This window comes from Pteropus alecto, unplaced genomic scaffold (genome assembly GCF_000325575.1).
Source record: "Pteropus alecto unplaced genomic scaffold, ASM32557v1 scaffold43, whole genome shotgun sequence".
Taxonomy (NCBI): Eukaryota; Metazoa; Chordata; class Mammalia; order Chiroptera; family Pteropodidae; genus Pteropus; species Pteropus alecto.
This window is the reverse complement of record NW_006435764.1, coordinates 3,760,026-3,773,881: the sequence shown is the minus strand read 5'-3', so window position 1 is coordinate 3,773,881 and position 13,856 is coordinate 3,760,026. Positions and strand designations below refer to the sequence as shown.

The following is a 13,856-nucleotide window of genomic DNA, read 5'->3' as shown; positions in this document are numbered from 1 at the left end:
TGCTGCCCTGACCTCTATCTCTGTGTACTAGCTTTGCGGTTCTAGAACTTTCTATGGATGTGTTCGCACAGCAGGTGCTCTTCGGTGTCCTACTTCTTTCAATCTAATGACCGTGAGATTCGCCCCCACACCGTCGATCTTTATCGCTGCGTCATTTCTGTCACATGAAGACCCCACCACCTTTTCAACGCTGCGTGCGTGTCCCTTCATGAGGGCATGGGGCTGCCCGGGCACGGGCCTGCGGCACATCTGGCTTCGGTGGATCCTGCTCGTTTTCCAAAGCGGTCGAGCGAGCTTTTTGGCCCTGATGCGGGTTGCCGGGCTGCAGGATGAGCCAGTTCTCCTGATAGGGTGCCTGGGGCTGTGGCTGATGCCCTGCCCGTGTGTCTCCACACAGGTCAGGGGCGGGTCGTGATCGCCGATGACCTCCCGCACCCCTTCGGCCTGACGCAGTACAGTGACTACATCTACTGGACAGACTGGAACCTCCACAGCATCGAGCGGGCCGACAAGACCAGCGGCCGGAACCGTACCCTCGTCCAGGGCCACCTGGACTTCGTGATGGACCTCCTGGTGTTTCATGCCTCCCGCCAGGATGGCCTCAACGACTGCGTGCACAGCAACGGGCAGTGTGGGCAGCTGTGCCTCGCCATCCCCGGGGGCCGCCGCTGCAGCTGTGCCTCGCACTACACCCTGGACCCCAGCGGCCGTAACTGCAGCCGTAAGTACCTCGCTTCCCCCTGCACCTCACCCCCGTTCTCCGGGCGCCCAGGTCGAAAGAAGCTTCTTCTATGCCTGGATGGTTTGGCAGGTTGTGCGCTGCACGGGCTGCGTCATGTTACCTGGAGGCCTGGGCTGGGTGGAGGGCCTGTTACTTCATTAAGATACAAGCATAAGGGCCAAGCCCTCAGCTGGCACATTCCACGGGAGGATCTTTGGATGTGAAGACCGTTTGGGGGGCAGGGAGAGCACTCACTGAAAGGGCGGGCTTTGCTCTAAGTGCTTTCTATGGTGTTCATTTAACCCCTGAGCCTTACAGGGCAGGAAATATCGCTGTCGCCATGTCACAGGTAAGGAATTTCAGGCACAGAGATGCGTAGTCACCCACGCAAGGTCACGCAGCTGGTGAGGTTTGCACCGGCTTCGGATCCAGACAGGCTGGCTCCAGAGTCCCTGCTCATGACCCCTTGCCACGTGGCCTCACGGTCACACGCGTAACCCTCACACCGACCCTCTGAATTAGGTAGGCTTTTTAAAAAAGTTCTCATTTCAACGATCAAAGAAAGTGAGGTTCAGAGAGCCTGAGAGTGGCTTTCCCACGGGCCACAGAAAGAACAGGTGCGTCCTGTTGGCAGGCTTGTCTCCTGTGACGTCAGTAGAGAGCTGGTTATAATTCAGCCTCTGTGCAGCATCTGACAGTGGCCACGACTGGTGGCCTCCCACACGTTCTGAGTGACGCAGTTTCCGTGCCCAGGCAGCTGTGCTGCTGGCGTCACCATCCGCTCCATACGGTTCTCAGCAGGCCCCTTGAGCACACAGAGGCGTAGGGCGCATTCCGCATCATCCGAGCGTGAGCCGCTTCTGTGGGTGGGAGTTTGCGGCTCGCTGCCATCCCCCTGCGTCCATCGTAAGTCTCGATAACTTAAAAACGAATTGATACCCATTTTTAAAGTAACACGTGCACTCATAAGATAGTGAAACAACGGAGACGTGTCACATGGAGAGTGAAGCTCTCAGTCTACCTGTAAGAGCGAGCTCTATGCCCCCACAGCCTCGCTTCCATGAGCATCTTCTCTCTAAATAAGGCGGAGTCCCGTCCCTCCTGCCGCTCCCCTCCGCTCCCAGAGGCTGACGCGCAGCCCCCCATCTGTTTGCCTTCCCCCAGCGCCCAGCACCTTTTTGCTGTTCAGCCAGAAAAATGCCATCAGCCGGATGATCCCAGATGACCAGCACAGCCCGGACCTCATGCTGCCCCTGCACGGGCTGCGGAACGTCAAAGCCATTGACTACGACCCGCTGGACAAGTTCATCTACTGGGTGGATGGGCGCCAGAACATCAAGCGGGCCAAGGACGACGGGACCCAGGCAAGTGTGCCTGTTGGGGGGCAGTGGGGAGCACTTCTGCGAGGAGCTCACCCTGGGCTCTCCAGGCCTCCCCCATCTTCTTAGCAGAGGGGGTGCCGGCAGAGCACAGTTTGGGGTCAACAGCGATTCAGGCTCCGGTGACATCATTATGGGTAGAATCCCAAGCATTGTACAACGCTGAGGCTATGATTGTGTGTAGAAGCTGAATTTTATAGGTTTTGAAGCAATCGAGGGGGAGGTGTCGAAACCTGTGGGATTTTTTTTTCCTTCCACGGTGGTTTCGTACAAGGTGGTTGGTATCACTTATTCTGGATTTGTTCTTATTTCGTAAGAATGGTGTAGTCAGGTCCACGCTCATGCAGTGTGTGCGTTCTGAAAATCACCACGCTTATGCAGAATCCCACGGCACAAATCGCAAAGCGTGTGAGGGAAAGGGGGCTGGGGCACAACACTCGAAACTCTGTCCCCAACACACTAATAAAAAAGGAACCAGTAACACAGGAGCGCCTTCACACACGCGAAATGGCTCAGGGCACAGACGCTGCAGTGGAGACAGCCCTTTGCCTTGAAGAGGCCTGAAGCTGGCTGAAGACGTGGGCAGAGGAAGGTTGCAGCCTGCGGGTTTTTGCAAAACAGCAGAATGAAGACTTTCTGCCATGGGGTGGAAAGTCATGGCCCTTGTGTGTCTGTGGGGCTCCCAGGGACGGGGAGGGTGTTGGGGGAGGGGGTTGTGCTTTCCTACGAGGCTCCGTGCAGGGTGCCGTCACCTGGTGCTTCTCATGGATGAAATGCACGTGAGCAGATGTGAAATCTGGGTTCTGCTCACATTGTCCCGGATCCAACCCCGCATTGGAACACATTCGTGTTTTTAAAGTGCGTGTTCTCACAGGACTGACAGCTTTTCCGGGTGAGGTCTGTGATTCCAGGGAGGACGGTCTGTGGCGGCCTCGGGGCGCACTCAGGGTCTCCATGTGGTACTGTGGCCGGTGTCCCTTCCGTCACTGTGGCATCGGGACGTGCTTGGTTCGCCCCGCCAGCTTCCAAAGCCTCCTTTTACAAAAGCTGCAGCTCCAAACCGTCTTTCTCAATCCGGTGGCAGAGTAGGGCTCACGTCGTCATTGTGAAGTCTCGATACCGATGCCAGCGATGCAGGGAAATGCTCCTTGGTGGAGATTTTCAAGATGATTTTCGCACATGTAAAGTAGATTTTGCTGCTTCCTCCCCTGAACCGGATGCTAGTGCTGTCTGGATGGGCCGCATGTCACATTCAACAAAACGCTTCACCTTGCAGCGACGTGAAGTTATGGGTCACCCTGCGAGGGCTGTGTCCCCAGCGGAGGGTAAAGCTCCTGGGCATTCGTCATCGTCCGCTCTGCAGGTGCAGGGCCTGGTGCATAGGGTGGAAATGGGTTTTTTTCATCCTGCTCAGCGCAGGTGGCAGTCGCTGTGAATCCCTTGGGGAATGGGGAAGTGTTAATTGAAACTCTGCAGCTCCCCTGCCGAGAGTGTTACAGGCCTCGAATTGCCTTAAAGTCTCATCCCGTCTTTCATGGGAAAGACTTTGAAGGAAAAGCTCCTTAGGGACAGCTTCTGGGTTTCCACTTAATTTGGGAACACGGTTCCCTCTCGTATCTGTGGCTAAGCCCCACCCTCTGGTTTTTATTCTTTTTTTGGGGGGGAGCAGCCCCCCCCAGCCCCCAAGGACGATGTTTTAAATTATTATCTACGTGGTTAAGTTTTCTTTCATATTTATTTTTAATTTTTTATTGTGGTCAACAGGGATAACATTTACTATTTTAACCTTCTTTAAGCGTACGGCTCAGTGGCATCAGTCTTGTGTGGCCGACGCCCTCATCCATTTCCAGGACTTTCCATCTTCCCAAACTGAAACTCTGCCCTATTAAACTCTACTTCATCCCCCTCCACCATCCGCTGGCACCCACCATCCTTCTGTCTCTGTGAACTTAACTATTCTTAGTACTTTGTGTAAGTGGATCGTGCGCTTATGAAATCCGCGTCTTTTTCTTTCTAGCATTTTTCATTGAGCAGAATGTCCTCAGAGTTCCTCCCTGTCATCGCACGGCTCAGAACCCCCTTCCTCCCTGAGGCTGACTGATGTTCCTTGTATGGATGGACCGCACTTTGTTTATCCATCATCCGCTGATGGACACTTGGGTCATTTTCCCCTTTGGGTCATCGCCAGTAGCATCGCTACGAACGTCTGTGTTTGAGTTTTCGAACGGGCGGACGGTGCTGCCGTGAACGTGACCGAGCAGCGAAGCAGAGCACGTCACGGGGCCAGGAGGGCGGCGCTGGTCACGCCGCGGAATAGGGTTCGAGTCGGACACTTCTCACTGGCCCGGTTCGGGGTTTATAAAACTGGCTGGTGTTACAGTTTGTCTCCTGGGAAGGGACGGGGCAGCCTGTTGTTTCGCACCGTGCGGTTCTCAGCTGGCTCTGTGGACGACTGGTGTCCCAGAGTCTGGTTTTAGGCCTGGCTCCAACTGCACCCTCACCTGGCCCTCACCTAGCTTTCCACCTTCACCTGGCCCTGTATCCCTGGCCTCTCCCTTAGGGACGAGGGTTGTGAGAAGTTAACTTCTGTACACTGTCTTGGTACCCTAAATTAAAAAAAAAAACAACAACAAGATTTGAAGGTCTTGATCCAAAACGTGAGTCCAACGAAATGAGCAAAGGGAGAGGAGATGCTCTGAGAAGGGGCCTCCGGCCCTGGCTCGACTGCCCGGCGGCCAGGCGGTCCCTGCGTGCCTGCAGGAGAGCGGCCGGTCCGGGAGGCCACCTGCGGGGTCCAGTGGAGGCCCTGATGGGTGGGCCCGAAATCCAAGCGAATGGGCCAGGGCCCTTCCTGGGCTGCTCAGGAGTCCGCGGTCCTCCCCAGGGGGTGTGGGGGGGGAGCCGGGCGCGCAGGTTGGAACCGCGACCTTCGGCCACACTCGGGCGCTGAGGCCTCGCCCTCCTCACCGTGGCTTTAAGCCGGCGTTCGCTTTCTCCTGTTTTACAGCCGTCCATTCTGACCTCTCCGAGCCCGAACCAGAACCCGGACAGGCAGCCCCACGATCTCAGCATCGACGTCTACAGCCGGACACTGTTCTGGACGTGCGAGGCCACCAACACCATCAACGTCCACCGGCTGAATGGGGACGCCATGGGCGTGGTGCTTCGTGGGGACCGCGACAAGCCGAGGGCTATCGTCGTCAACGCCGAGCGAGGGTGCGAGGCCATGGGGTGGGCGGGCACCATGGTGTGGGGGGCCTGGCGCCCCCTTGGTGAATGTGGGCGGGCACCATGGTGTGGGGGGCCTGGCGCCCTCTCGGGTTGGGAGAGTTTTCCTCCCCGGACATCGCGATTCGTCAGGCGGCCCCCAGAGTCCCCGCCACAGCAGCCAGACAGGACATGGAACCGCTGACTCAGGGAGGCCTCCCTGGAGGCAGGGGCTTCTTAGCAGGTGGGCTGAGTATGAGTCCCTGGGGCTGTTGGAACAAGTGACCGCAAACGGGGAGCTTAAAGCAGCGGATGGTTATTCTCTCACTGCCGGAGACCGGAGGCCCCAAGGCAGGCGTGGGCCGGGCCTCATCCCCGCCGGACGCCCCGGGGAGGGTCCTTCTTGCCGCCTCCGGGAGCCCCTGGTGTTCTTGGGCTTGTGGCTGCGTCCTGCTCTTCTGCCCCTGTCTTCACAGTGACTTTCTGTGTCTCTGTGTGGCCTCTTCTCTCTCTTTCAAGGACACTCATTAGGTTTAGGGCTCAGCCTGACCCAGAGCGGCCTCATCTTGATCCTTAATTCCATCCGCTAAGATCCTCTGTTCACATTTCTGAGGTTCCGGGGAGATATGGATTTTGGGGGGACACTATTCAACCCAGTAATGGGTGAGACCTTCTCAGCCACAGGGGCCAGCCCCGACAGGCCAGGGCCACGTGACCGGTGATTTTCCCAAATTCTGCTGGCTGCCCACAGGGCCGGGCGCTGGTCTGGGTCTGGCTGGGGAGGTGGCACCTGCCCCTCACACGCCCCTGCCCGCAGGTACCTGTACTTCACCAACATGCAGGAGCCGGCGGCCAAGATCGAGCGCACGGCCCTGGACGGCACCGAACGTGAGGTCCTCTTTACCACTGGCCTCATCCGCCCTGTGGCCCTCGTGGTGGACAACGCGCTGGGCAAGCTCTTCTGGGTGGACGCGGACCTGAAGCGCATCGAAAGCTGCGACCTGTCAGGTGCGTGCCCTGGGTGTCCCTGGGGGTCGGGTCCCTCGGCAGCCCACGGGTCTGGCCTTCCCAGGGTCGCTGACTTCCTTGTCATCAGTAACGGTGGTGGCCGTGACCATGGCTGTCAGGGACCTGCTGCGAGCGGGCCCTGTGCCGGAGTTCCACGTATACCCCATGAGATCTGGGTGCAGGCCCCGCACGACACCCACGTGGCAGAGGCAGGCGAGGCTCAGGGAGGGTGTGCGAGCTGCCCAGAGCCCCACAGCATGGGGTGGAGCGGGACTCTGTCCCCAGCCTGTGCCTCCAGTGCCAAGGTCGCAGGTGGGCCGCCTTAGACCAGGAGGCCCCTGGGCTGGAGGAGCGAGAGTCAGTGCTTTGAGGGACTTTTTTTCCATAAGCTGAGTGGGCTGGGGGAGGTGGGGGCTCTGTGTTTACCAGAGCCAGCCCCTGGGGTCCGTAGTTTCGGCCTGTGGCTCTGAGCCTGAGGCTGGCTCAGGGGTGAAAAGGGCTGTCCGGGTGCTGGTCTCGCGCCTGCCCGATTCTGGGGAGCCCGCCCCAGGCTCCTGGCTGCCCTCGTCCTCCTGCACCAAGCACGGGCTGAGCTCAGGGCCCCGTCCACCTCGCAGGGGCCAACCGCCTGACACTGGAGGACGCCAACGTCGTGCAGCCCGTGGGCCTGGCCGTGCTGGGCAGGCACCTGTACTGGATCGACCGCCAGCAGCAGATGATCGAGCGCGTGGAGAAGACCAGCGGGGACAAGCGAACACGAGTCCAGGGCCGCGTCGCCCACCTGACCGGCATCCACGCCGTGGAGGACGTCAGCCTGGAGGAGTTCTGTACGTAGGGTCCCCCAGGGGAGGGCGGGCACGTGCCCACAGCATGGCGACCCCCGAACTGGCCCCCTTGGGAGGAGGAGGGGGTCGGGCCAGTGCGAGAGTCGGGGCCTGAGGCCCCGCGTTCCTTCTGACAAGCTGGACACCGCTCTTGGCTCCAAAGGCCACCGTCGGGTCCTTGCCCCATGCTTCTCTCCATCTGAGCGACAGGTCCGAATCTGACTTCCTCTGCTGCCGGCGGAGAGCCTGCCCCACGCTTCGAGGGCCCCCAGTTACATTCGGCCCCCCCTTTACACTAGTCTCCCTTTTGATTGACACCCCATCAACCAACTAGTAATCTTAACTATACCCGTAAAGCCACAGGCACGAGAGCTCTTCACGTCCCCCGTGCTGGGGGTGAGGGCGGGAGACTGGGGGGCACGTAGGGTGCTGCCAGCCGCAGCCTGCCTCTGCCCCGGGGCCTGAGAGCCAGGGACGTCTGCCTCAGGGACCTTTCGTCCCTACGTTTTCTCCACACATGGCTGTAGAGAGGCGCGCGTGCGTGTGTGTGTCTGCCTGTCTTTTCGTACACGTACACCTGGGCTGCTAGTGGCGTGAGCAAGGCCATCGCCGTCCCTATCCTGTGACGCCTGCAGTCCGGCCACCTTCACGGTGCTCACCTCAGGGCCCTGGGGGATGTCCTGCTCGCCGGCCCTCGCCCTCCCGCTGGCCGTGTCCCTGCTCCCAGTCCCTCTGATCACCTTCTCTTCCCTTCCGTCTGAGTAGCTCCTGCTGACTCATCGGCTGTCACTCGGCTCAGGTGTCCCTGTCTCAGTGGACGAGCTTCCACCCTTGGACCCCACCACCGGCCTTGCCGTGTCGTGACCACCCTGCCTCCAGGCCCTGTGCTCACTGCGTTACTACATTATGTATATCTCACGGTCATCCTATACCTCTGAGGACAGGGGGCTCAGGACAGCTGGTACCTTCCCCCCGTCGCTGGCTGATGAATGTGACAGGGCTTGGACTTGAGGCCAGACCCCATGTTTTAGCCACTGGGCTTGTCTGTTGCTTACCTTCAGTGGCTGGGCAAATTGGCACCATGTTCACTGGAGACACACGTGAGGTGTGCGTGTGAGGTCGTGGGGCTCCCCGCTCGGAGCGGGGCCTGACCTCTGACGCAGTGAGTTGGTCACTTCGATGTTGACCACTGGGCAGCCAGTTTCTGCCCTTGTGGGTTCTTGGTTGGGTCCTGGACAAGGGACGTCGTCAGGTGACTGAGGCATCTGTGGATATGCGTCAGAATGCCCGTGTTTGCCTGGCCCCGTACACGGCCCTCAGCAAAGTCACGGGTTGCTGGTTGTCACGGCCTTCAGAATCACTGGCAGATGGTCACAATGGTGAACGCTGAGCCCACGAACGTCCAGACTTGCTGGTGTCAGCAGAGAGCCAGGCACACTGATGGGCAGCTCCTTGGACCTGAGGGGACAGGAGGGCCCCGAAACGTTTAGTGTGCAGAGGTGAGGTCGGAACCCGGGAATGTCCCCATGACCGCTGATGTACGCTGTCTCGGGCGACATGAAGCGGCTCCTCGTTTTGAGTGAGGGCAGGAAACCCCACGTGCATTCAAGACATGGGTCACCGAGCCCACTTCCGCACAAGACCCCACGGCTAAACTCTAAACCAGGGTGGCACGACGCAGCCCGTGGGCCACAGCTAGTTTTGTGACTCAAGTTTTATTGGAGCACAGCCACACGCACTGGTTTATGTGTCATTCGTGTGTCATTCATGGTGGCTGCCTTGTCATTACAGCCGAGGACCCGTAACGGACAATCTGGCCCGGAAAGCCAAAATTATTTACTTTCTCGTTCATAGAAAAAGTTGGCCGACCCCTGCTCTAAAGCGTGACTTCTGCCGTTTTAAAGACACCTAACCCTTGAGAGTGAAGAGGGCCAGCTGCGTGATGTTTCAGTGGGGTCGGGGGCGGGGGGTGGGGGGAGCGGTCACCGTCATTTCCTCCCACCTGAGGGAGGTCAGCCGCCCTCCTAGGCCCCTGCCCCCTGCTCAGGTGTCCGGCTTGCTATTTTAACCCCCATTTTTATTAGTTTCCTGTGGCTGCTGTCACAAGTCACCATATACTGGGTGATGTAAGTACCAGAAATGTGTTTTCCCACAGTCCTGGAGGCCAGAAGCCTGACATCAAGGTGTCCGCAGGGATGGGGGGTGGTTCTTAGTCCTTTCACTCTCTGGTTGGTTCAGCCGTTCCTTGTGGCCACGTGGCTCCAGTCCGTGCCTGTCATCACATGGCCTTCTCCCCTGTGCCTTTCACAAGGACACTTTTCACTCGATTTAGGCCCCACCCAGATAATCCAGAATGACCTCATCTCCCGGTCCTTCCCCTGATTTTGTCCACAAAGACCCTTTTTCTAAATAAGGACATGTTCACAGATTCAGTCTCCTACAGGGACAGACAGGCGAGCAGTCTAGAGTGACAAGTGTAGGCACAGTGGGAGCTGGTGCCAATGGGCTGGGGTGTGATGTTGGGCAGGTTCTGTGACTGCTTTGGGCCTGTGTTTCTTCATCTATAAAATGCAGTGTAACGAGAAGCACACTCCATAGGCTGCCCTGGGAATTAAGTGGGAGGATCTACAGGGCCCGGCCTACAGGAGTGCCAGTTCCTGTGAGTTCTCGCCTGGCCCTCACCCCCGGCCACCCTCCAGGTTATAGTCCTGAGGTGTGGGAGGCACAGCCTGACCCCTGCCTCCTTGTGTCTCCACAGCGGCCCACCCATGTGCCCGGGACAATGGCGGCTGCTCCCACATCTGCATTGCCAAGGGTGACGGGACACCACGGTGCTCGTGCCCAGTGCACCTGGTGCTTCTGCAGAACCTGCTGACCTGTGGCGGTAGGTGTGACTTCAGTGCTTTCTGTCGGGAAGTTAGACAGGGACCGGATTCTCTGCCTGCTGCTCACTGCCTGGCATCCTTTTAAAATCACCGTCCCTGTGGCATCCCATCTCCTAAGCAGACGGTCTTTTCATTCACCATCTTGTCTTGTCTAACGTAGGCATTCAGGGCTTTGAATTTCCCTCCAAGCACTGCTTTTGCTGCATCCCACACATTTTGATAAGTTGTATTTCCTCTTCAGTTAGTTCAAATATCTTTTACTTTTTCATTTGATTTCTTCTTTGGCTCATGTCTTATTTAGAAGAGTGTATGTAATCTCCAAATAGTTGGGGATTGTCCAGCTATCTTCCTGTTACTGATTTCTAATTTAATTCTGCTGTGGTCTGAAGGCAGACATTATATGATTTTTATCCCTTTAGCTTTGTTTAGGTGTATTTTATGGCCCAGCATATGTCTGTTTTGGTGACTGTTCCATGTAAGCTTGAGAAAAATGTGTCATCAGCTGTTTTGGGGTGGAGTGTACTATAAACGTCAATTAGATCTGGTTGATTAATGGTTTAGGTTGTCTGCATCCTTCCTGACTGCCTGTTTACACTGTCGCTTCCTGATAGGGGTGTTGAAGTCTCCAACCCCAATAGTAGATTTTTTCTACCTCTTGGTGAAATTCTGTCTTTTCCCCTTCTTCCATCCTTGATCCTCTTCTTCTCTACGTCTTCGAGGGGAGTGGTCAAGAACGTGAGTTTTAGAGTCAAACAGACCTGGATTGAAATCCCAGCTCTGCCACTTCCCAGCTGAGTGACCCCAGAACGGCCACTTGTCATTTCTGAGCTTCCACTTCCTCCCGTGTGAAACAGAGAGGTTGAGAACACTTCCCTGTCGGAACTGTCATGGGCTTTAAGTAACAGAGCACTCTGTGTGATCCCCGGTATGTGACGCATGGGACTGCCAGCTACGATTAGTTGTGAGGGTAGCAGTAGTAATAACCATGACGAAGCCAAACCCCCAGGGCTTCCTTTCTCCCACCCTCAGGGTCCCCTGGGTGACCTTGGATCCTCCCCTCTCCCCTTCTCTTCTGCGAGCTCCTGGGAATCGGGCTTCACCCTGTTCTCACGCCCCGCCCCACGATACCCTCCCTGTGTCCTGCATGGCAGATGCTCAGCACAGGCCCGTCAGTACATGGCGCTTGTTCTCCGGAGCTTGCCCTGCCCGGGTAGAGGCTGGTCCTTGCCCGGGAGCTCGGGGAGTGGGACCATGAGGTCTGTCCTTCTGGAGCTTTCTCTGCCCGGCCTCACACTAGGAACACCCACGGGCTTGGCTGAGAGCAGAGGGTACATTCTGTGGCCATCCCCTGGTGGATGCCGCCTTGACCTTCCCGAGCTTCCTCGTGGCTTTTTTCCAACTCGTAGGCCCCGGGCACTTGAGGCTTTGTGGCCCGAGAGTGGCCGTGCAGCCCCCACAGATGCCCAAGCCGCCCTGAGGAGACAGCCTAGAGAGAGCTGTGCGGCACGCTCGGCTCTCCCTCGGACTCAGCCGCGGGCCTCCACACGGAGGACGCGTCCCGTCCCCCTCCCACTTTCCCGGTCTCCGACCCTCCAGGCTTGAGGAAGCCAGGCCGCTTATTCACAGCCGAGGTGTGTATTTACTGTGGACCGCTTGTGGCCACTTCTCTGGGGAGGTCACAGAAGGCTCAGGGCTCGCTGAGGTTCTCCAGAGGCGATGTGCACCCTCGTGAAATGGCAGGAGCCAGATGGGCAAGGTACAGCCACGTTGCTTCGGCATTCTCAACAGCGCCGCCACTAACGCTGTTTGAGCCCCTCCTGAGCTAGGCGCGCACGCAACCACATACACACATGCACACGTGAGCACACGTGTGCACCCTCGTGAAATGGCAGGAGCCAGATGGGCAAGGTGTTGGCATTCTCAACAGCACCGCCACTAACGCTGTTTGAGCCCCTCCCGAGCTAGGCGCGCACGCACCCACATACACACACGCACACGTGAGCACACACGTGTGTGCGCTTACCCTACTCCTTGTGACAAGCCTGTGAAGTAGGGTGGCTGCTCCTGTTTTAGGGGTGGGGAAGCGGAGGCTCTGGGAGGTTGGGGGTTCATCAGGTTACACAGCTGCGAGGGGAGCCTGGGTTCAACCCCAGGTCTGCCCAGCCCCCACCCGGTCCCGCCCTCACCCTCTGCCCATTGCTGCCAGGACTGCCGGCCCCGCAGAGGTTGGAGCTTGGCTCCACAGGAGGGTCATGGACCCTCTTCGTCTTGGCTGGATCAGTCAAAACCACAGACACAGGGCCTTTGGGGGCTGAAGCTCAGGAGTGGAGTAGGGCCACTATCCACACACACGTCTCTGTGACCAACCCCTGTGCATGTCCTTTGTCGGTGGCTCAGCACGCAGATATCAGTCACTGGCTCCCTTCAGACACCACGGGCACCCAGACTCCTACTGTCCTTGGCGTGTCCTTCGTGTCCGGGCCCAGTGGGGACAGCCAGACTTCTTTGGCTGTTTGCTCACATCCCCTCCCCCACCTCACGTCCTGTGCAGCTTGGCGGGAACGGGCGGTTACAGGGGAGGCGCACATGTTCCTAACGTGGAGAGGCTCAGGTGCGTCGTTGCTGTGAGGAACCGGAGCTTCCTCCCATGACCAGGTCTCAAGGGCGTTGAGGGCTGCTGTTAAACATCAAAATGACCTTCTGGCCTGTTGCCTGGCCTCAGTTTTCTGTGACTTTCCACATAAAGGAGGGGGGATGGTAATGGGAGCCCCGGGAAATGGGGCGGCCCGAAGCCGAGGGTCTCTTCTTGCTTGTCTTTGCTGGCGCCTCTGCCTCTGTGCCCGTCTGCGTCTCGGTCTCTCTGAGCGCTGCTGCTCGTGGGGCCTGCACTTGGCTTGTACTGAGGAAGTCGACTCCAAGGGCTGGACTGACCCCCCGTGGTCCCCTGGTAGGAGGTGGCCCCAGAGGTCCTGTCCTTTGCTCTGCACGTGACTCCCTCAGCCGGGGAGCCTTCCTACCCCTTCCTCACCCACTCCCCTCCCCCTGCGGTATCCTCGCCCCGCCTGCCTCTCCTTAGCCCACTCTTCAGCAAGGGGCCCACGTCCTCTGCCAGCCTCCGCTGTGCCCATGGGCATGCCGGCCACCCACAGAGGCCCAGCCCCACTGCTCCAGCTGCCCAGCTCGTAACAGGTGTGGGTGCTGCCTTCTGACCCTCCGGCTCCCGACCGGGTGCAGCGGGTACTCAGGCGTGGCGAGCCACGTGCACACAGTGCAGTCCCAGCTGCTTCCCAGCCCAGAACCTTCCCCGCTGTGCTTGGCGTGGTGCCTGCTGCTTGCAGGTCAGGGCCCCAGTCGGCCACTCTTCTTCCACAGTGAAAACAACAACGAACATTTATGTCTTCTTTCAGCAAACATTTATTCCCCCGCCTTCCTCTCCAGCAGGGCTGGGGCAGCAGACAGGACGCATGCAGTGCGCACGGAGCGGGCGCAGCACCAGACGCGCATCGTCCGTTTTTTCTGCGCCGCGCAGGGCGGCGTGTGACGGTCTTTCTGTCCTCCCCAGAGCCTCCCACCTGCTCCCCCGACCAGTTCGCCTGTGCCACGGGGGAGATCGACTGCATCCCCGGGGCCTGGCGCTGCGACGGTTTCCCTGAGTGTGACGACCAGAGCGACGAGGAGGGTTGTCCCGTGTGCTCGGCCGCCCAGTTCCCCTGCGCGCGGGGCCAGTGCGTGGACCTGCGACTGCGCTGCGACGGCGAGGCCGACTGCCAGGACCGCTCCGACGAAGCTGATTGCGATGGTGAGGCCGTCCGCGCTCCAGCACGCCCGCCAG

The 13,856-nt window shown here is 58.7% G+C and overlaps 1 protein-coding gene across 1 annotated transcript in view; it reads left to right on the top strand.

Annotated features, from left to right (window-relative positions):
- Window positions 1-13,856, top strand: part of LRP5 (LDL receptor related protein 5) — a 72,691-nt gene that overhangs the window by 47,201 nt on the left and 11,634 nt on the right. Inside the window, exons 11-17 of the mRNA XM_015588817.2 lie at window positions 398-721; window positions 1,886-2,085; window positions 5,108-5,316; window positions 6,125-6,315; window positions 6,933-7,142; window positions 9,898-10,023; window positions 13,587-13,823. Coding sequence (XP_015444303.2) covers window positions 398-721; window positions 1,886-2,085; window positions 5,108-5,316; window positions 6,125-6,315; window positions 6,933-7,142; window positions 9,898-10,023; window positions 13,587-13,823 — 1,497 coding nt within the window. The remainder of the gene's footprint in view (window positions 1-397; window positions 722-1,885; window positions 2,086-5,107; window positions 5,317-6,124; window positions 6,316-6,932; window positions 7,143-9,897; window positions 10,024-13,586; window positions 13,824-13,856) is intronic.